This window comes from Equus caballus, chromosome 7, assembly GCF_041296265.1.
Source record: "Equus caballus isolate H_3958 breed thoroughbred chromosome 7, TB-T2T, whole genome shotgun sequence".
NCBI lineage: Eukaryota > Metazoa > Chordata > Mammalia > Perissodactyla > Equidae > Equus > Equus caballus.
The window spans coordinates 82,834,254-82,857,654 of NC_091690.1; the positions used below are offsets into that span (position 1 = coordinate 82,834,254).

General features: G+C 52.4%; 1 protein-coding gene across 6 annotated transcripts in view; it reads right to left on the reverse strand.

The window, feature by feature from the left end:
* Positions 1 to 23,401, reverse strand: part of GALNT18 (polypeptide N-acetylgalactosaminyltransferase 18) — a 351,794-nt gene that overhangs the window by 150,991 nt on the left and 177,402 nt on the right. For all 6 annotated transcript variants that reach the window (XM_023646043.2, XM_001501162.7, XM_023646045.2 and 3 more), the window contains exon 3: positions 15,971 to 16,137. In XM_023646043.2, coding sequence (XP_023501811.2) covers positions 15,971 to 16,137 — 167 coding nt within the window. The remainder of the gene's footprint in view (positions 1 to 15,970; positions 16,138 to 23,401) is intronic.

Sequence of the window (23,401 nt, forward strand, 5' to 3'; positions counted from 1 at the left end):
ATAAAATACCTCAGTCATGTAATGGAAAAGATTAAATACATCCATCCATGTACCCCAATGCACCCACCCCACCCATCCATCCATCCACTCAGCTCTCCATCCATCTACCCACCCATCCACTCACCTGTCCATCCACCCCTCCATCCACTCACCTGTCCATCCACCCATCCATCCATCCATCCACCCATCCATCTACTCACTTGTCTATTCACTCACCTGTCCATCCACCCATCCACCCATCCGTCCACTCACCCGTCCATCCACCCATCCACCTACGCACTCATCTACCTACATCTCTGTCTCTCTCCCTCCCGCCCTCCACCCCTCCCCGATGGATGCACCTGGCATAATGGATGCACCCAAGAACTGGCAAGAGGGAGGATGGGACTTGTTTTTACCTCCACACTGGACTCATGTGTTATAGGAATGTTGAGCACAGAGGTCCAGAGGGCAGCAGTGGGGCACCTGTGACTATGGGAACTCACTCCAGAAAGATTAAACCACCTTGATGTTCTTTTCAGGGAAAATACAATCACTGCAGCCGACATCTCAGCCTCATGCCTGAGCAGCCCTGGTCAGGAGCACCAAGGAAACAACTTTGTTTTCTTTGACTCTTTGCGTTTGTTCTCATTTTTAAGCCAAATGAAATTTGACAACACAGACAAGCTTGCAGACACACTCAGTCCACAGGACTTAGCCAGAAATCTGTTTCAATATGGGGGAAAATGCTCCTTTCTTCAGTGTCTAAGCACCTTAGGGCAGACGTGGGGAGTGAATGTCACCACTGGGCAGCCTGGCATTAAAATCCGCCCTGCGTTGCTGGAATTTTCTGTCGCATCAGTGAGTGTCAACTGGTGACAAGTTAATTCCTTCCCACTGTCTGGGTGCAGCACCCTCTCTCCACCCCCTGATCTCATCAGCAGTTTCCTTCGATCAATTCCCCTCTGAGACCCGGGTGGGTTGGGCCACTCTGCCAAGGGATGCTGGAAGGCTCACCTTCACCATTAACTCTGCTGGAGACACTCTTTTTAATTTCCACTTGGCTGGAAACCCATGTCAATGCTAAGCCCTGATCTAATTTCTAATTCATTTCTGTCACCCCATCAAATCCGCCTGGTGAGGAACGGTTTAAAGATTGGGGTTTGTAAAGTTCCAAGTCACACTTCTTCCCCCAGATGAGAGAAAGATGGAGCCTAGGATTTTTCTCCTGGGTCTCGTTTGGCTTTGAAATGCTGTGGTTATTCACTCCCAGATGGCAACCACCACAGCCTCAACCACAAGGACCACAAACACACTCCGCGACCATCCCTCAGGGATGCAGGTCACAGGCAGTGCCAGAAATGGAGGTGACGCAGGGGAGGAGAACCAGGCAAGCCAGGGTGAGCCCTGGTGAGCTGTGGCATGTCCAGATCACAGCCACCCACACCAGAGTCGGCCCACATGCAGGTCCAGCTCCCGCCTCCCTCCCGCCCCTCTCCCGGCCCCATCAGACTGACAGGCTGCTCTCAGTGACTCTCACACCCTCTGTCACCCCTGCAGCCTGGTCAGCTTTCCCAAGTGCTGGAAAATCCCCTCTCCCACTATTGGCCTGGCCCAGGGTGCCTGATGCAAGTTGCTTCCAAGGTCTCAAGATGCAGGGATGTCACCAAGAATGGCATCTGAGTCCACAACCTAGGGACAAAGTTCACACCTGGATTGCATGACCATGTGCTTTTCTGAAAGGGTTGATCAGTCCAGAAGGTGTCTCCCTGAATCACTGGAACGCCACCATATGAGCCACGCCTTGTGACGTTCTTGAACTGTGAACACAGGGAAGGGAAGCTGCACAAAGGAGGGGCTAATCCAGCCCGTCTGGATAGGCTGCTTTCTGAGACCCACAGAAAACCAGCACGCATGAGAGGGAGAGGGGACAAGAGGCGGACGTTTTCACCAAGGATGTCTGAGATAAACAGCACCTTCAGAGAAGCTTCTAATTCTCACACTGGGAGTCAAAGTGTGATTTCCAACTTGAGAAAGGTCAGTGGGTCTTGCAGGCTAGCGACAGGCTGGAGCCGGCGTTGGCTGCCCTTCTTGTTCACCGCAGTCCCCGCCACTCCTCACTGCCTCACCTCTGCCATTCACGCTCTCTATCGAGCCCTGGCAGGTAACTGAGTTTAGGACCCCTGAATATAGTGACAAGGTTAAATGCTCAGGCTCTGCAGCCACATACGACTTGGGTCCAAATGCTGGCTCTGCCATTCGCAGCTGTATAATCAGTAGCTTCTCTGAGCCTCAGAGAAGCTTCTCACTTCTCACCTGTGAAGTGAGCATGATAATAATAATACCTACCCCATATGATTGTTCTTAGGGTTAAATGAAGTAACACATCAAAGATGCTTAGAAACAAACGAGAGCTCTGGTTAGTATTCGTTTAGGCCAAGAATAGACCAGCCTGGGGGTGGGGTGCACACACGCATGAGGAAGACATTTATTCTGATGATAGAAATCCTAAACAGCTCTGTGTGCCAAATGTTGTCCAAGGACGGGGGACTGCTTCCCGTGACTTTGCGGATTCCTCATCCCCATCTCGCTGTCTCTGTTTCCATTCAATCATCAGATTCACTTGGTCCTCATGGGGCACAAGGCACTGCGTGAGGCCTTGTGGGGAAGAGAGAAGAAGGAACCAAAGAAGCAGCCTCCACTCAGGGCTAAGTTACTGCTGAGTCTCAGCTGCCTCATCTATAATCTGGGGAGAAATATTGGAAAAATGAAAGAAGATGGTGTGCGAAAGTGCCTAGCCCAGTGCCTGGAACACAACAGGTGCCAATAAATGATCTGACTCCCTCCCTAAAGTCTAATTAGAAAGACACAAAAACAGAGGCAGGCTCTGTCTTTTCCTCCACCCTCATATCCATACCCAAATCCCATGCAATCCCCAAGGCCCAGCTCAAATGCCAACTCTTCCAGGAAGCCCTCCTGGAATGACTGAGCCCTCTCCCTGGGCTCCCCTAGCACTCTCTCTCCTCACTGTGGCTGGTGGCACTCATCACTTTACATCGTGTGTCATGGCGATCTGTTTACAGTTTATCATCTGCACTAGGCTCTGAGCTCTCTGGAAACAGAAACTGTTTCTCATCCATCCTTGGGTCATTGGTGCTCAGTGTGATGCCTAACACCTGAGAACCCACTCTGAACGTTTGTTGAATGAATGAGTGAGCACAGCTGGCAAAGCACTGGAGCAAGGTCACTCTCTGGTTTGCCATTAAGTAGGTGTGTGATATCGGGGAAACTCAACCCCTCCGGACCTCAGGTTTCCCTCCAGTAAAATGGGGAGCTTGGACTGGATTTTAGGGCTGCCTGCCAAGTTGCCAAAGACTCCATAAGGGAAGCCCATCTGGGGTGGGGTGGGGCACAAAGTGAACCAGCTCAACCACCCCCATTGTAGGTCATGGGCTCAGTGGAGAACCACACCAGCCAGGGGGAGGCCACTGGAAGTCACAATATGGTCCAGAGATGGAAAACAAAGGAAGCCGTGTATCTTGGTGCCTGGGCCCTGCCCTCCCTGGTTAGTCTAGAATCAGCACCCCACTGTAGCAGCACAGAAGAGGGTAGGAGTCAACCACGGGGCTGTCTAGTCAAAGCAGCTTCCATTAGTGGCTGCTCAGATGAAGACTTCCTGCTCACTAATCTGAAATCTTTTGGTTTCTTTCTGTTCCAGAGCCTTTCTTCCTAAAATTCCACTTATGTCTTGAACTCCTGATATAAGAGCTTCTAAAAACAACTAGAAACGAGGCATCTGTGCCAAAGGAGGGCCATAGAGTCTGTCTACTGCCATCATCCCTAGACTACAGTTCATCAGAGGCAGGAACCACATCTGGTTCACCACTGCCTCTCCAGCGTGGAGCTTGGAACCTGGTACTCGGTTTGTTGAATGAATGTTGTGAGTGGCTGTAGAAGCAAAAGAAGCATAAGTCGCTGTGGGCCTGAGCAGACGGGTAAGGCGGTCCCTGAATAAACAACAGAGTTATTCCCCAATTTAGGGCCCCTGCGAGTAGAATAGGGCCCTCTGCAGCCCCCAACCACAGTAAGAGCAGATTTCTGTTAATATGCATCATAGGTGGGTTCTGCTGTTGAACCCCCAGGCCCTGGTCATTTGTACAGGCTTCCCCCACCCCCAGTGCTGTATCCAACACAACCTCCCACCCTGACATCTGACCAGGGGGTGCTGTGGTCTCCTGAAAGCTCTGAAAGCTAATACGCAGGACAGATCCGGGCGGCAGCTGGGTGGCCACAGGCTCCAGCTCTTGTCCACATGCTCCTCTTTCTGCTGAGCACTCAGACCCCAGAGCTGCTGAGGGAAGACCTGGGTCGCTGCACACCTGGGGCAGTCTTCAGGAAATCTGTCCTGCCAGAAAGCATTCCATACTGCAAATTTCGTATCCGTAGAAAGTATTTGACTGTCGGATTTTGAGTGGTTTTAAATATGTGGGAAAGCAGAGGGAGGGCCTCAGCTCAGCAGCAGCGCCCGGCATTCAGGGTACTTATGTCGTCAGCACCAGATTGTCTTTTCAAGCTGCTGAGTAAGAGGGCCTGAGGGCCAGGAGTGGACGCACAGACCTCTCCTGCTGGCCGCACTGTGGGCCAGGGCAGAGTGTCCCTGGCCTTTTCCAGGGACAGCTGGACTCCCAGTGCTGGCAGCAGGGCCCTTCACCTGAGGGCAGGAGACGCGGCTCCTGATTTCCTCCCACACCCTGCTCAACACTCCAGTCCAGGAATTTCCCCTGCGACAGATGGTCACACAGCTGACCGGGAGAAGCTTTGTGCGTTTGGTTCCTGCCGGCTTTGTTAGTCAAATACTGGTCACCTTGGCTAGTCCGGACAGCAAAACGGCCCAAAGCCCTCTTGCTGGCAGCGAGCTCAAGAGCTCAGGAGAAGGCAGGGGCTTTGTCCTCCAGGGGCTGTTCTTGCTTGGCAGGGAAGTGTGTTGGGGAGTTCCTGATTCCCTAAGTCAGTTTCCTTTATCAGTAAAGGGCCCCAAGACGGCTGACACGCTACCCAAACTATTGCGAGACTCAGGCAGGCTCGGCTGTGCTGCGTGCTGGGACCTCAGCACACTGGCTGGTGAGGACAGAGAAGAGGCTGACAACATGCAGGGCTGGAGCTGAAGAAACTGACCAAGCTCTGGGGATGGTCCACAAAGGGGCAGTGTCCCCAGGGGCCAGGTACACCCAGGCATCACCAAGGATGTTCATTTCAGGGGGAGAGGCCTGTCAGTGGGAGGTCCCAGCCCCCAGGATGCAGGAAAGCAGGTGGATCAGACCAGGGGAGCAGGGACCCAGCCAGGGGGTACAGGAAGCAGGGTCCAGCCTCTCAAGGAAGAGGGTTGGCCAGGTCTCAATGGGGAGCCAGGGCCCAGCTTAGATGGGAAGGGTTCCATCCCGGGAGGGAACTGCGGATTGGTGGAGAACAGGGGAGGTGTAGGACCAACTTAGAGAAGATGGAGGAAAGCTGGGGTTCGGAAGGCAGCAGGTGCAGGGCACAGACCCAGGCTGCAGTGGCTCTGTGAAGGCCAGGCCACCCTCGGGGAAGAAGAGACGGCAGGTCTTCTCTGCAGAGGTCAGTGCAGGCCGGGCCGGGCTGCTGGCATGCGGCAGCTTGATGCGCATCACAGAAAGGCACTCCCTCTAGGACCCACCAATTAGAAAAAGGCGCTTCTGGGACAGACTTATACCAGATGCATGGTCTAGCAAATGGAGAGGAGCCACTTGCCACTTGTCTAGGTGCCCTGACGAGGGGCACAGCCTGCACAACCACGTGTGGCAGCCCCGAGAGGCTGATGCAGACACTGACACAATTGAAGCCGTCTGAGACATTTGTCTGATTCCCTTCCGCCCCCGCAGTCATGTGGAAGCAGGTCCCAGTCCTCGGGGCAGGGCTTGCATGGGCAGGGAGGGGTGGGCATTCGCTACCTGGGGCAGCCAGAAGCTCAAGAGGCAGACAAAGCATTTCCTTGGGAGGCTGCCACTGGGCAACACCCAAGGACACAAATCTGTGACCTGGCCAGGAGTATCTCAGGCTGGTGAAGACAGATGTCGCAGGGAGAGGTGGCCCCAGGCAGCGAGAAGCAAAGGTGAGAGCCGCCAGGACTCTCGCAAGGCCGCCGCCATCTCCAGGTGGCTGGGTCCCCCCTGCTGGTCTAATGGGTGGGCCACTCTAGTCACACTAGTCAAAGGCATAGGGGTGGGCGGTGACAAGAAGCCTGGGGCTGAACGGGATCGTGGCCCACGTGCCTGGCTGTATAAACACCTGTAAGCTGCCTGAGCCCAGGCTGTAATTAGATTAGCTATACGGGATTCTTTAAGCTCCATAAAGCACAATACTGTCGGACCATGCTTTCCTCCACTTCTTTCATTTCTGCAATTATTCCAGCTGCATGCAAAGCTGTTGGTATTTTTACAGCCTGGAATGAGTCTCTCCTGTGTAGGACAGCATCTTTGAAACATTAAACAATGATTAGGCAGCCTCTGGGCCAAGGGATGACAGGGGCTCTGCGGGGGGTGGAGGGGACGCAGCAGCCTGCGGCAAGCAATCTGGGAGTTCTGATTCTGTTTCGTCATTACACTGTGATTTTCTTACCAGCAATTAAAAATAACAATGATTCACGGTTGCGCAATTATGTGTCAATCATCAGGACTGCGAAGGTAGTGGTGGCTCCAGGTAGTGGTGGAAGAGGCTCCATCACTGTTAGTGGGACTTGCACACCACTGCTCACACAAGCACACACAAGCCTAGTGCTAGGGACTGAACCCATGTGCCCCCAAATTCATTGGTTCAAGCCCTAATCCCCAGTGCGACAGTATTGGGAGGCGGGGCCTTTGGGAGGTGATTAGGGTTAGATGAGGTCATGAGTGTGGAGCTGCATGATGGCATTAGTGCCCCTTATAACAAGAGGAAAAGATGCTAGAGCTTGCGTTCTCTCCACGCTCATGTGCCAAGGAAAGGCCATGCGAGGACACAGCAAGAGGGCAGCCGTCCACAAGCCAGGAAGCAGGCTCTCACCAGACATGGAATCTGCTGGCCCTTGATCTGGGACCTCCCAGCCTGCAGAACATGCGAAATAAATGTCTGTTGCTTAAGCCACCCAGTCTATGGTATTTTGCTATAGTAGCCCAAATGGAGAAGACACCAGATGCACCCACGCTTGCACACACTGCTTACACGTGCTCACAGCCACTCCTGCACACGCGTGGGTACACACACACAGGCATACCAACTTCTCCCTATTTCAGAGGAAATCGGAAGCCGCTCGCTCTCACAAGATGACCTAAAGCATGGCTGCCAACTCTTCAACTCCCTCTCTAACCCCACGCAGGCCTAGAAGCTCCACGCAACGCGTCTCTCCTTCTTACTGACCTCTGGGCAAAGCCCAGCCGAGGAGACAGCCACACCCTGCCCTCAAGCTCCTTCTTTGCCTCCTTCTTTGCCCGCCCTGCTGCCCAACATCTCTCTCTCCAGAGAGGACAGAGGAACAACAATGAGGACAAAATTCAAGTAAGTCTTTTGGAGTCAGAGCACCCATGGTGCCCCAGAGACAACCCTGTTTAATGGTCAGGGCATCAGCTCTGAAACCAGACAGAGCCTAGGTTCAAATGCTACCTCTCTGTGACTTTGGGAAGTTCCTTGACTCCTCTGTGCCTGTTTCCCTGTTGCAGAGAGTAACATCGATAATGATTCTCACCACCACCATCAAGCATCGATTAATTTACATGAAGCACTTAGAGCGGTCTCTGCACATACCGTGCTCATTATGCTGGGCCTGCCTGATTAGGCCTCTGTCCACTGGGAGCCCTGCGAGTCACTCTGGTCAGAGGCCCAGGCCTGGAGAAGTGGGCTCAAAAGACAGCCCTGGGCGGAGGCAGCCCCTGGGTGGCGGTCTAGCCAGGCGCCCGGCAGGCAGTGTGGGAAGGCCCTCCCAGCCACACCTGCCTGCTGCCCTCACTGAAGCAGATCCGGACCTGTACCCAGGAGGGGGTGCAGGGGCTGACTGACACGGGGACTCCAGGACACCAGCCCACCATTTCCATGTCGAGGGGGGCATCCTGGCTCTGACCTTCCCTCCTCAAGAAGCAGTGGGGTGGGCTGGCTGTCAGGGGATAACCGTACAGGAAGGAACCTATGTCCACATACCCCGAAGGCTCCCAGCAGCGAGGTGAGGAGAAGAAGGGGGCGGCCGGGGGCCTGGATTGAACCCCTACCCCGCCACTTCCCAGCTATGTGACCTTGGGCCCTGGTCACTTAATTTTTTTATAACCTCTCTGAGACTTAGCTTCCTCCTCTACAAAATGGAGATGGTAACCACGTCTACGTCGCTGACTGATGGTGAGTGTTCTCTTGTCAACCAAATTTATCGACACTGGGCTAGTTGGCGGGACACTGAGATGCCCAGCACTGTATCCCTCACACTGGTCACCTGGGCTAGTCTCCTGAATTGCTCCCTCTAATTTAAATAAATAAATAACCAGTAAAAACAAAATGAGAGGAGGAAGCCAGGGCGTGGGAGCACTGAGGTGGACCCCTGATTCAGCAGGGGGAGGAGCGCAGAGAAGTGAAAGACTTTCTGGAAGCAGTGGCACCTGAGCAAACCCTGAAGCTTGAAGCTGGGCAAAGGGGCTGGGAGTGTGGGACGACAGTCATTCTCAGAAGAGGGCTAACGCCCCAGAGCCATCAGGGCCAAACCTGGGGGCCCTGGCCGTGGCTACTACGTCCACAGTCAGGGCAGACAGAAGGAAGCCTGGCCGCTGAACTAAGCAGGGAGGCAGCTCAGGGTGGAGGAGCGGGTCCTGGTGGGAGTTAGGAGACCCGAGGTCCTATCTCAGCTCTGCTTTGGCACACTGTGCGGCCCTGCCAAGTCTCTGCCCCACGTAGGTCAGTTTCCTCCCAAGAGCCAGCTGGGCTTTGACTAGCTGCCTGTCCGCCTCTCCAATGCTGTGGTCAGGGAGGGACAGCTCCACCCAGGCCTGTCTGGTTCTACGCCTCCTCCTGCCAACAGATGTGGAAGGCTGCGAGCAAACAAGGCCACGGAGAAGACCAGCTCCAGAGGCAAAGGAGACCCACAGCCCAGGAGAGACCCCGCCACCCCAGCTTCAAGTGTGCGAGGCGCTGGGCACCGGCCGTTCTCTTGTCAGGAAGCAGCAGAGGAGGACGAGCGTCAGGCTGGTTTAGGTTGGGCAAGTCACTGCCAACCAGGAGCAGGTCGAAATCCCCAGGGAAGGGGATTCTTAAAAGAATATTTAACAACGTCTTGCTTTGATGTGCTTTTAGTCACGAAATTCAGATTCATTTTGAGATTTCAAGTAGCATGAAAGAAGGGTGTATGATTTTTATGTTTGTCAAAAGGGGACGTTGGTTTAAAGAAAAAAACAGAGAAACTGAGTACAGCAACAGAAATGTTTTCAGAAGTGGGGGTGGCTGGACTGTGGGATGGGGTGCCTCTGGGACAGCTGGTGCAGGAGCCTGAAAGGGCTCCTATGCATTGAGAACCTGCTCTGTGCATACTGGGCCGCCTGTGTCACATGAGGGGTGCTTAACCATGTGCTTACATATGTGGCACAAAGCATGTGGCCATCAAAAATCTGTTGAGGGATCGAATGAATGAACAAGTAAATGAACGCCAGGAGTCAAGGCAGAGATGATTCTATTGGCTGCAAATTCTTGTGCTTCCCTCCCTCTGGGGGTCTGCAGAGGTCGATTCACTCAGTCTCAGCCAGAGACCTCGGCCCGCTGGGACTCACTGAGCAGCATGGTAGTTAAAACCAGGAGCCTCAGAGCCGGCTTCCCACCATTTTCTGGAGATAACAAGGAGGAGGTGCCGGGGAGGGGAAACTGCCCCAGAGTTGCAGAGCAGGCAGGGCCTGGTGGCCACTGTCAGGAAGCCTACAGAGGTCCGTGACATAGCAGGAGGAGGCTCAGGGTTCAGGCCAGGGTTGGGTAACAGCACGAGCTCTGCGTTCCACCCACCATCCTCGCCATCTCCCCGGGATGCAGCAGGGACGGCCCAAGGGCCCCAGCCCAGGAAGAAACACTCCACCCAGCAGTGCCTGCCGCCGGAGGCTGGCTCGGGGGAGCTTAAGGGCCTGCTGTCCCAGGCTCCTCAGCTGTAGGACAGAGGGGACAAGAATTAGAACAGTGATTCCAAGAGAACGTCCCACAGCCTCGGAATCCTCCGGGCAGCTCATTAAAATGCAGATGCCAAGCTTGGCCCAGAACTACAGAACCAAAATTCATTCATTCTTTTCAATGAATCAATATTTATTGAACACCTACAAGTGCCAGGCACTATTCTAGGTGCTGGAAATGCAGCAACAAACAAAACAAATGTCCCTGTGTTCATGGAACTTACACACCGGTGGAGGGAAAATGTACAAGTGAATAAGGGAGTGTAACCTAGTGAGCATATCAGATGGCAATAGGTGCCATGGAGGAGAAGCAGCAAGGAAGGGATGAAGCGCGACGGGGTAAGAGCTGCCATTTTAAACAGGGTGAACAGGTGGCATTTGAACAAAGGCCTCAAGAGGCAAAGGAACAGTTGTGCAGACATCAGGGGGTAAGAGTATTTCAGGAGGAGGGAGGAACAGCAAGGGGGGGGGGGACAGCAAGTGCAAATGTCCTGAGACAGGGGAGGGCCTGGTATGAATTTCCATATTTTTAATCAAGCTTAAACACTCAAGTTTGAGACTACTTTAGCAGAGTGACAGCATCCGACACAGGAGCCAGCCTCCAAAAAAGTGGAGCTTGTTAAGGAAATTGCTAAGGGGGTACAGAACATGGACAGAGACTCCTACACAAGAACCACCTGCAGATTCTTCAGCCCTTGGCTTCTGAAAGAGAGCTAAAGATCTAAAGAGGGTTGGATGAAGAAAGCAGTAATCGACTGTCCCTTTGCTGTGTCTGTGGACACACAGGCCTGCCCCCAAGCACTGCTGCCTGTAGAGGAGGAGTTGCGGGGAGAAGGCACCAGCACACGCGGAACCTGTGTCAACCACCTGGAAAGAAAGGCTCAGCAAGGAAGACGTTGTGAAGGCTGTGTACTCCCGCTTCACTTCGAGTTTTAAACACCAGCGTCCCTGCCATCACACGCTATCTCACTCAAGCCTCCGAACAACCCCTGAGATGGGAATTGGACGTCCCAATTTTATATATAAGGGAAATAGGTTCTCAGAGGTTAAGAACACACAGCTGGGAAGAAGCTAGAAAGAGCTGGAACGGGAAAGCTGGCCTACCGCCAAATTCCATGCTCTTCCCACCAGAGCACTGGTTTTCAGGAGGGAGAGAAAAGCCAGGGTTGCCTCTAAGCAGTAGCTGCCTGTCGGCTGTTATTATTATTGTTGTCGTTGTTATTTCATTACTGTCATTTTAACTCACCCATAGGTCACACACAGCTTACACAGCACTTTTGCTCCCGTTAACTCACGTTATTCTCAGTGACTCTGTGGGCACACAGGGTGGGGTGGGGCCTAGTGTTCCCACACGGCACATGAGAAAACGGAGGCAAAAGACCCACGGCAGGAAATGATTGAGACTGGGTCCTGTTATGTTTCATCCCCATTTTATCGTATTTATTTGCACGACTCCGTGATGTCAGGGGCTAGATCCGATCCGCCACTCCCTTCACGGCCCCAGCCCAGGCTGGGCACTCCGTGAACGTTTGTTGAACTGAGTTGAGTTGGCCTGACGTGAAGTAAATGAGAAGTCTTGTGCTGAGTGGGATGGTGCCTGAGAGAAGCAAGCCCCATATGGAGCCTGCCCGGGGCATGGCCAGGGCCGCCTTGCCCAAGCCAGGCCAGGCTGCTCTGAGGGCGCTTCCGCTCTGCCAAGGCGAGGGGTGCTCACTTCCTCCGAGAGCCGAGCCTCAAGTATCCCTTCCTCCCCTCTGGAGAGCTCGCTGGCTCGGGCTGGTCTCGGGGAGCCCCATTACTGGTCACCTCCCTGCCCCATTCCACTCAGGGGCAATCCAGCTGGCACAGAGCCCTTCCCACCATTCCCACCCAGTCCTGCGAGCCAGAGGGGGCTGGGACTGAGCCCTATTGCTGTGTCCCCTCTGGGCACCCATGACCACACCCCTCACTGCCTCCAGCTGTCTCCCTATTCGCCATCTGCTCCTCCAGAGTGGGAGAAAGATGAGCCCTTTCTTTCCGGAGGCAACCCTGGTTTCTGTGTCCTGGATCCCATCCTCTCCTCTCTCCTCAGAAGCCCTGCTTCACTTCTTGGCCTCAAAAGACTCAGGCGCCCCCTCCCCAGACCAGTTAAATCATCAGAGCTGCGGCCTGGCCACCCAGATTTCTTAAAAGCTCTCCAAGCGATTCCAATGCGCAGAGTCTTGAGAACAATCTGCCTCTTCAAAAAGAGAGAAATATCATACAATACAATACGAGATGATACAATACAATGTAACTGAATAACAGATCAGACTATAATAGAAAATATCAGACCTCTTTGCTCATTGTAAGGGTAACCATTGTTTCTTAAAAGTTTGGCTTCAATTGTGTGTGCGTGAGTACGGGTGTGAGTAGGCGTGTCATCCTGGGTCATGATGTAATGTATTTCTTGCTGTAGATTATGGCTAAACCATTTTTCTTCTTTTGTGTGGAAAATGTTGCTCCAGTTCCTGCTTAGCTCCTGGTTCTCCTTTAGAGAAAAAATCCCTGACAGAAAACTCTCGTGCGCTGCCTGCTCTCCATCTTCATCTGGCGTCTGCAGCCCCCACCCGCCACGCTTTGCTAAAGCTTCTCATTGAGGTTGCCACGATGTGCACCTTCCAAGTCCAGTGACTTCTGCCCCGACTCTCCGTCCTTCCCACTATCTGTGGTTCATTCACACAGATGGCTCTCATCCCTGAAATTCTGTCAGCAGAGTCTGCGTCGTCCTCCAGCCTCTCCTGGCTCTTCCTTCTCAGTGTCCCACCAGCTGACCCTCTCTCTCCCAACTCCTACATGTCTTCCACTGAGGATTCCCTCAAGCTTCTCTTTTTTGTTCTCCCCTGTTCTCTTTGCCACCCTCTCCTCCCAGTCAATGGCTTTATTCCTCTGTGTACAAGATTCCAAATCCACGTGCCCACATTCTCCTCTCTTGAGCTCCAGCTGTGCAGTTGGCTAGCTATGTAGCAGTCTCCTGGAAATGGCGGGGGGCAGGAGGGTGACACCGACAGTGTTCAATTCATAGTCACACACATGACTGTGTCAGGCGGGCAGTGCAAGCAAGGGAGGATTATCATGCCATTTTACAGAGGAAGAAACTGAGACTGAGAGGTCGAGGGATGTTTCCGTGGTCGCTCATCCACGGTGGAGAGGGTCCTAGAACCCATGCCTTCACACTCAAGCCCAGAGGTCTTTCCCTTCACACCGTGTGCCGGGACTCCACATGTAACCAAGCGAAGCTATACCTTATTCATTAAACCAGATATTCTCAACCAGAGCTGTGCAGCCGAGTCAGTAAGAACGTTTTTTTAAAACAGAGAAGCCCAGACTCCACCTCTAACTTACTGAATTAGAATCTTCTGGGAGAGCATTCTGTTTGTTCTGGCTTTACATTTTGAAGTAATTACAGATTCACATGAAGGTAAAGAGAAAAGTGCAAGGAGGTTGCCTGCACCCTTCACCAGCCTCACCCATCATTAACATCTTACACAACCACAGTGCAACATCAAAACCACGACATCCATGGTGCCACAATCTGAAGAACTTGCTCAGATCACTCCAGGAACACATGCACTCAATTTGGGTGTGTGTATGTAGATCTGTGCGACTTTGTCACGTGGAGCTTTGTGTAATCACTACCATAGTCAAGAGACTTAACTGTCACAGTACTCCCTAGAGCTTTGGGTGTGAAAGCTCCCCATCCCTGATGAAGAACCACTGTCCCCAGCTCCTCCTCCTCTTGCCTCCCTCTCCAGGGGGTGCACCATCATCCTCTGAGTCACCCCGGCTTGAAACTGAGTCATCATTCCCCAGGCCTCCTTTGGCCCACCTGCCCATGGCCTGTTAGTCAAGAGATCCAGTAGAGGCTTCCTTCATAGTATCGTTCAAGCCCACATCTTGCCCTTGATCCCGCCATTACTCCATGCCGCTTGATTTCTGGACTGTACTGCTGCAGCTGCCTTCTCATCCAGTTCCTTTCTTCAAGATGTCCCTTTCCCCAACCACCATCATAAACCACAGCCAAACTCTCCATCACCCAACTCTGACTGCATCACTCCTCCCACCAAAAACTTTCAATGGTTGTTGCCATTTACAAAATAAAGTCCAAACTTTTAAATTCAAATATGAAATCCTCTACATCTGGCTCACTTCCTTATCTAAATTTCTCAAACTCAATTATCAGCTTTTCCCCTTTTTTGCATGTGGATTAAAGACAAAATGGCACCCTTAAGGCCACGATAAGGTTCTCACCATGGGGAAGAACTGAAAGGCTCCAGGATTTCCTTCTTTCTAGTGCTTCATTCTCTTCTCCCTTTCATGATGTGACGAAGGGCAGCAGAATGGGGCCTGGGGATGCCTCCTGCTTGGGAGATGTCCTCGCCCTTGGAAGGATGGCTGCTCCATCCCTTGCCTCCTTCAATGTAAGCAGTGAGGGGGCGAGCAGGCCTGGGTGGAGCAAGGGAGGGTGCATGAGCAGACTAGTCGGGCTGTTCTGGTGTTAGCTACTGGGGAACGGGAGCTTTCTTAGGCATCCATTCCTTGGACCCAAGCAAGGCAATGATCAGTAGCTGCTCAAGATGTGGGATCTGGGCCCCTTCCTGTCTCCCTGGTAACAGAATATCACCTTTAAAACTTTGCTGCCTGTTTGCTGCCATCTTTTGACGCCTTTCCCTTCCTCATCTTCATGAAACAATGAGAGTCAAGCGATTCGTCAGCAAAGCCCTTCAGAAAGCTCTAAAATCCACTTCACAGAGCTGCTCCTACACTCCTTATTACACGATGATAAAATGAAAAAGAAAATTTGCTTATTGAGATTAAATATATTCCAATTATCTGATATGTTTCAGCTTTAATTGATAACAAAACACAAATTGCCCATCTGAACTTCTCATTACAGCAACTAATTCACTGGGAAATTTATTACCTGACATCAGAGAAGCACTAAAGATAACACAAGCCCAGTGACTCTGCCATGACCCAGCAGTCTATTTGTTAAAATTGGGCATTATCCAAAGCACATCCATACCAATGGTCCTATCAAGAGCACTGGTCTTTAAACTTCTCCACACATGGTCTGTAAGTTTGGAGAATATTAAGGTTTCTGAGGGGGGAATCAGAGGCCATGGAGTACGCACCAAGGAAAGAGGTAGCTGGTAGTGGCTGGAGAAGGGCAGTCAGTGATGTGCGGGCTTCAACAAGCATTTGTAGGCCACCTGGGGCTTTGTTAGGGCCAGATGGAACAGGGAGCAGGGCATCCAGCACAGAGGCTAGACTTTCAACAGCTCTGTTACCGTCGTTGCGTTACACGGCCACCACCATCCCCACCATCAACACCACTTCGACCACAACCACCAGGACCATCGACACCTCCACCATCATCACCAGCACTGCTAAGACAACACCAACGAACAATCTTCCAGACAAAGCCAAGGAGCCCCACAAAATGAAACGATGCTTCCCAGGAAAAAGTCACTGGGAATAATCACTGTGTATGTGGTGGGAGTGGTGGTCAGGGCTATTCATCTTACATTACGCTAGAATGTTGGAGGAGAGGCTGGATGCCAGTAAGGAAAAGCTTGGGGACCAGTCCCCTCTGGGATGCATAGAGGGTGCACCTATGGAGTGAACCTTCCAGAGCGGTGACCACCATGAATCTTTCATCACTGAGGCAACATCTCAGGGAAGGAGCAGCCATGGAAAGACCTGAGAAAATGAGAACCCTCAATTGAGGCTGATCCTACTGCTCAGACGTCAGGCCCAGAGCAGGGAGCCGGGCCCAAGGGGGCTGGGGCACTCACCGTTACTGCTGTTGTCATCCACCAGGATGATCTCCTTGAGCAGGTGTGGAGGCGTGCGCTCGATGGCTGAGTGGATGGAGCGAAGCAGCACCGAGAGCGCTTCGTTGACGAAGATGAATACGATGCTCACCTCCGGCAGGCTGTCGGGGAAGGAGAGGTTGCGGCACCTGGAAAGAAGAACAGCCAGGCTCTTAGATCTGTCAGTGGCTCGGCGGGGGTCACCTCAGGTGCTAGCCCACCCCATGTCCCGGATCCAGCTTTGCTGGAGGGCTCAGGAGTCCAGATTCTTCCCAAGGCCTCTTCTCTGATACACTTAAGGCAAATCCTAAGTGTGCAGCAGATGGGCTCACAACCGTTGAAACCGGTTTGCCCTCCAACAGAGTCTGAATTTGTCAAAGCCAATCCAGGCTGAATAGTTGCACCTTCAACACCTAGTGCAGTGCTTGGAACCCAGCAGGTGATCACTGAGTGTCACTCAACATTTCTAAACCCAATAGGATAAAGAATGTCACCAAAGGAAAGTCTTAGTTCTTCCAAAATGGCAGCCAAGCCCTAGGCGAGGCCAGACCTTAGATGATCTACCAGAGAACAAAATGTTCCTACTGCCAGAGACTTCTACTGCCTGAATCCACTCCGCCTCACTCCAGAAGGCACACTGCCCGGGGCCTCTCCACCCTCATTCCCCACAGGGATCCAGCCCCCAGACCAAGTTGAAGCTAGAGCCAGGGTCTCAATATGAACGAGGAAGGAAGGACCATCTCATTTCACAGGTGAGGACACGAAGGCTCAGAGAGGCTGAGACCCCACCGTTGAGTCAGCTGCCAAAATAAAAGCTCAACTCTGTTCTTCTGACATCTACACCAGGCTCCTCCCTCAAAGAGAGATGGTCGTGGGAAAGACTGCCCCTAACTGTCCCATTTCCTCTCAACTCCACTGAAACCGGGAAGCCATTTGGAGGTCTCCTACCCAAAGGATGTGAAGAAAAGTTATAAAAGTCTGTATGCATTCCCCACGGGAATAAGAACACACAACCCTGAAATCGGACCCCATAAAGAGGCCAGACAATAAGAAGTGCCATGGTTCCCAAGGATTGTCCAACTCCTTCTCCTGCAAACACTGCCTTCCTGGGCTAGAAACCATGCTGGTGCACTTCTCTGCCTGAAACCAAATGCTGTTCCAGAAGGCACTGAGCTCCTATCTTCAGGATGGTTGAATGAGAGGAGGGAGCAGCAATTCCAGCCCTGTCCCAGGCCCTGGGCTCAGAGGAGGCTGGCCACTCCCACCACCAGCCACTGAAGGCTCCAGGGGTTAAGGGCCAGTGACCATGTTGCATTGTTCCAAGGTGGGTGCTGCGGCCAGCTCAGAACTCGAAATAACGAGCGTAACAGCACAGGGCTTCTGCTCGTCACTAATTAAGGTGCTGTAGGATAGGCACGGGCCTGCTCTTCCTTAATGAGGAAGGCTGCAGGATCACCAGCGCTGAGCAATTTGGAGAAATCACCATGGGGCCCCAGCCTGCTTAAGAGCAGGAGATTAATAAACTAAAATCATCATCTCTATGGTTACCAGAAATTTACAAAAACTTCTCCCATTCTATTTCCAGCTCTCTTTCTCTCTCACCAAAGAGAGGTGGGGGAAGGGAAAGAATTGAGCCTTTTCCCAAATCTGCTTCACCTTACAATTTCAGTAAAGCCATCAGGCGAACAGATTGGTGTAGAATTCATTCATTCTTGTACTTAATGGAATATATATTTATTGAGCTTCTTCCACAAGGTAGGTACTGCACTGAGGGTGCAGCAGGACGTGGTTGAAGTGCCCGCCCTCAGGGAGCTTACACTTTGACAGAGAAACAGATAAACAAGTGACACAAGTTCCTCTAAGTGCTGAGCTGAAAAGCAACGTGGGGTGAGGACAGGGTGCTGCCCTGCAGCTGTTCTGGAAGGAGCAGTCAGGGAGGGGCTCTGTGAGGAGCAGAGATCTGATCAGAAACTTAAAGCGCACACAAAAGTGAGCTGTGCAAAGGCCCCGTGGGGCCGAGGGAAGAGTGCTGTGCCTGGAGAGGAGATGACAGAGGAAACCAGCTCCTTTAACTGCAATGAAGGGATGAAGGGATGAGGGGGAGGGAGGGCCTTTAATGAAGGAGAAAGACTGCAATGACTCCGTAAGCCCATCAGACCCTTTCCAACAATCTGTTGTTATTGTAAATGCAATTCTGATAACAGCAATTAAAAGGTTTGTGGGTAACAGCCAAATAATTCTTCTCGCTAGTGCTTATTTACGGCTACCAAGAGCAGCAGCTGGCCTTTCCTTAGGCATGGAAACAGACAGAAGTATTAACACACAACCTACTTGCTAATTGCATTTTAAAAATAGTACAATCTATCGTCAAACTACTAGTACGTGACCCTTATTTTTCTTTCACAAAAGTATAGTGAACAGCTCCCGATAAGGTCAATATATCGGTACAAGTTCACTGTGCTCCCCACTAACCCCACCAGCCATGAAGACTATGCCCGGTGTCTGCTGGCACTTCTCCAGAGGCTCCCCGAGTCCTCAGGGCTCACTCTCCGGAGCTCCAGTTTGTTCCCCAGTGTTTCCCAGAGTTAGGGCTAACTGCCTTGCCTACCTCCTTCCCATCAGTTCTTAACCATCCATCTGCCCTCGAAGGAGACCAAGTTGAACTTCTCCCAGTAACATCCAGGCCCACCCTGATGGTTTAAGCCACCAGTGTCCGTCAGCCGGTTTCTGACAGCCTTTCTCCAAGCAGAAGGGAAATGTTAAAACTAAACTCTGCTGACCACTATTTTCATATGAAAGACCCTTTCGAACCTAAGATTTTCAGATGACAACCCTTTTGACTATAACAGAACACCTAGGATAGTGCATCATATTTGTGTGTGTGCCTTGCCTGTCCCCTCTGCCATAGTGACCCTCCCTGCGAGCAGGGAATTCATTTTGCTCCTGTGGCATATCCCACTTTAACCAGGGCCTGGCACATGGTAGGTCTTGGGAATTAAACAGAGCTAACAAGTTTATTTTATAGAAGGCCAAAATTTTACATGCACACCACTGATCTCAGCACGCTCCTTTTTCTTACAAAGCTCCTCTCTCTGAAGGAGTCAGGTTCTCTGCCCACCAGCAGGTCCTTTTCTTCTGTCCTCCCCCCATAATTTATGGCCCCAGGGCCTCACATTGAGTCTCCAGCAGTTTGCAGTTTCTTTGCACAGTAATTAAGTGATCCCTCCAGGCCAAATGTCCTGACCTCGTAAATCCTATTTTCCGCCCCTTCTCTCCTGGGAGCTGCTCAGGCCCTTCCAGCAACAGCCACTGCTGGTGGCCTCTCTCTCTTGGCATGGCCCACACCCTCCCTCACCTTCAGTTTCCCACATCTGACCCATTATGTGGGTCTGGGTGAGCAGACAGGTGAAGGGTGGGCAGGGTAAGAAAGAGGAGGCAGCATAATTTTTAGGGAAGGAGGGTTGGAGGGGGGAGGAAGCCACCCAGGGGCTGACCCAGCTCTGCCCTAACTTGCTGTGTGACCACAGGCAAGCCACTTCACCTCTCTCCATGTCTTGTCATAGAATAAGGGAGGCAGAGGAAATGATCACTTATGTGTCTTCTCTCTCTAAAATTCAGGATTTTCTATGTCACATGCGGTGAACAGAAGACATCTCTTTAAAAAAATGGTTTGCAAACTTTCGCTCCCTCCCAACCAGCACCCAGTCACCACCAAATGCCACAAGATACAGCCCCTGACCACCACTGTGAACAGACAGGGTACCAACTCCTCCAGTTTGCCCGGCACTCTCCCAGTTTGAGCACTGAAAGTCCCAAGCAAACCAGGATGATTGGTTGCCCTGTGACTAGACCCCAGCTTCTTGAGGGTAGGGACAGGTCTTGCTCAAGGCTGCATATCCACTGCCCAGCACGGTGCCTGGCAAACACAGCAGGCATTCAGTTGGCATCTGCTGAATAAGTTGATGCCACCCTTTCAAAGTCCCCAGCACACACACAGTCATGGTTCATATCTTCATCTCAACACTGAAACAGAACTCACACGGCTGGGGCAGGGGAGAGGCAAAAAGGGAAAAAGAACAGTATGTCGGGCAGGATGTCTACAGACCTGCTGGCCACACCTGCCATCACCACTGCTGGACACTGAACTCAAGACAGAAGCCTGCCTGCTGTGGGGCAGCCCGAGGCCTTCTAACGGAACACACGCCCAAGAGCCGCTATGGAAGAGGACTGTTCTGGATCCAAGCCCAGCGCTTCTGCTCCAGAGTCTGGCCACTTGCTTCACCTGTCAACCAGCACCGGCCCCGCGCGAGGGCTGCGCCTCTCGTGGTCACACCTCTGAGATGCTCTCCCGGGCACCTGCATCCCCAGGGTCTGGCCACCGTACCCTCTGCTCCCTGAGCCCGCCCTCCCCGCCTGCTCTGGACGTCTGCTCTGGCCCCCGTCTCCGCTCGCCTCTCCAGAGAAGGGCCAGTGGAGGGGAGGGTCGGAGGAACCACTCAGTATGCTGGCCCTTCCCCACTTCCGCTGCTTGAGAAAGCCTGTCTCTACCAGATTGGTCCCTTCCTCATTTTGCGAAGAGGCACATTCTCCTGTAAAATTAAGCCATAAAAGTTCCCTTTTTTACTTTTATTTTTGTTCAAAGTCGAGCCATTTTCCACTGGAGATAAAAACAAGGCATCTCTGAGAGAGGAGGACCAGGGTTGTCTAATAAGCCGGAATTGATGACCACGATAAACTCTGCTTTATCGATCTCTGCACACGGCAGGCGGGCGGGGACCGGGGCAGCCATGGAAGCGGCCTCTCAGCGGAGCCCCCGAGGCTGTTCGGAGCTGCTGACAAGGAAGTTTATACCAACAGCTTCAGTGCCGCTGTCACCTGCGAGAGGCAGGGAGGCAGTGGCAGGTGAAGCGAGGCCAACCCAGGCTCCCGGCTGCCGGGTGCCGCCCAGGGCAGCAGCCAGACACCCCACGTTGGGTCGCAGAGTCTCCCCTCCCTGTGACCTCGGCAAATCCAGCTTCCAGTCCATCAAAGGGATGACTCATGAGGCTGCCTGACCTGGAGTGGGAGGAGGGATAGACCTCTTCCAGAATAAAGATGGCAGCAGAATATGAACTGGGGCCGTCTGCCGATGCACACGGGGCCTCGGGTCCAACTATGCCAGGGCTCTGTGAGTGGAGGAGGGACCTACCTGGACCAAGCAGCGAGAAGATGACACTCCCAGGTCCCCCTCCCCTGAGAGCCCCCAGCCCCTCTTTCCTGCCAGGCTTCTCCAGAGAGGATCTCCCCTGCAGCAGAGGTCAGCACACGGGGCTTCCGGTGCACCATTGACCACCGGGAGCCGACACCCGGGGACGCAGCCTGGCCCCGGGATCAGCACTGCCCTCTTGGCCCTTCACGGCCATCAAGTCCTCATGCCAGCCTTCGCCCTCCTACCTGAGCCCACACGACTTATTTGATCCATCTCTGCCCTCACTTGGGTATACTTCTGGCTTCTTCCAGACCTTTCTAGATGGGATAGGCTCCCGGGTCTGGCAGTGTCCAGTCTGCTGGACTTGATGAAACCCAAGGATGAGGGCAATGTGGGGACTCTCACTGGGCATGAGAACATCAAGATTTCCACTCCCTCTGGCTGGCTTCTACATTTCTGAACCTCGGCAGCTCAGAGATTGCACAGTGCTTGCTAGTCCCACGGCCCAGGGACTCCATGCAGAATATTTGGGAATAATAACAGTAATAATTTCCATTTACTGAGTGCTTACGACTTGCCATAAACCATGCTGAGAGAAGTACGGGTATTTTTACTCTTTTTTCTGTTTTATTCCTTTCTACAGTTCTGTATGGTGAATTTTACTGTCTTCATTTTACAGATGAGGGAATAGGGCTGAGACAGGAAGTTACCTTCCAGGCTTAAACCTGGGCTCGTTTGTCTCCAAAGTCTGTACCATAATCCCTGTGACATGAGGGTCCCCGCCTTCCTTCCCACGCCCACCCAGAGATGCAACTGGTGTTTGACAACCCAGAGACCCGGAGAAAGGGGCAAATGGGAGTCACTCCAGGCTGCCAGTTCTGAAGAAAGATGGAAAGGATGCAGTATGTCTAGGAGGACGATGTGGACAAATCCAACAAATCACAACCGGGCATCTGAAGCCTCATATTGTCTTCCTCTTACATTGCTCCCTTTGAGATAAACAATCACTGTGACTCCTGGTATACAGGTGTCTGTGTCTTCTGCCAGGTGGCCTCACTATTTGGCCCACAACTCATGGGATCGGAGATTGATTCCTGAGCCCCAAGGAGCTATCGGCGGGCTGGCTGTCAGCCTACGGGGCAGCCCAAGAACTCTGCATAGAAGACCTCGCCATGTCGAAGAAGGGCCAGCAACCCCATCAAGCCCTTTCTCATGAGGAGGGTGGACGTGAGATAACCCTAAGGAGGCGGGAAGTGGAAGTCCAGGGCAGCAGATATGATGGGATGTTGTGAGTGAGCGAGCTGTAGACGCGGACAGTCACCACGGGAGACAAGGAACTCTAAAGAATGAGCAAAGAGGATGCAGACGTGAGCTTGTGCAGGATGTCCTGAACCACGCGGCCCTCTTGCACGGCCTGGAGGTGTGCTTCTGACTATGCGATTATGGGATTGTGTACAGACACGGGCCTGCAAAGAATCCCAGCCATCGCAGTCACCTGAGTGGGCTTGATTCCTTCTCCCTGAGGGCGCACACAGAACCTGGTCAAGAAAGGCCACTCCAGCTCCTGGGCTGAGATCAGATCCCCGCTAGACTCTCCCAACATCCTTCGCTCTGCCTTCACGCCACTTGTATGCTATTGCAGCGTGTTCTCACGTGATTATTTGACAGATGTCAGTGTCTCCACTGGACTATAAACCACACGAGGGCAGGACCACAACTGCTCTGCTCACTGGGCCCAGTGACCAGCACAGAGCAGAAATGCAGAAATCACTGGGGGTTGGGCTGAATGAAAAAATGAATGACTACTTGAATAATGAGCAGGAGAATGAGTTCAGGCCCAGGAAATCTCTGTGGGGGGAATTCCCCTGTGACCTGATGGAACAGGAAGTAACGAGTTGAGCATTTCCGGCCTGACCGCAGCACTGCTGGTTTCCTAATACTAACATTGCTGCCGTAAGAAATCTCTACAAACTTCGTGGCTTAACACAACACAAATTTATCATCTTATGAGGCACAGAGAAGCTAGGCAGTTTGCTGGAGGTCAACCAGCTTATAAATGAGACACCTGGCCTTGGAACCCAGAGCATTGGGTTTTGAATATTACTCTACTATCTAAGCAGAAACTTCATCTGTCTGTTACGTGTCCCAGTTTCCCTCCTAGTTTGTTCTCTTCTAAACATTCTGCACTTTCTCTATATCCCTTAAAATTCAATTCTGCAGTTGTG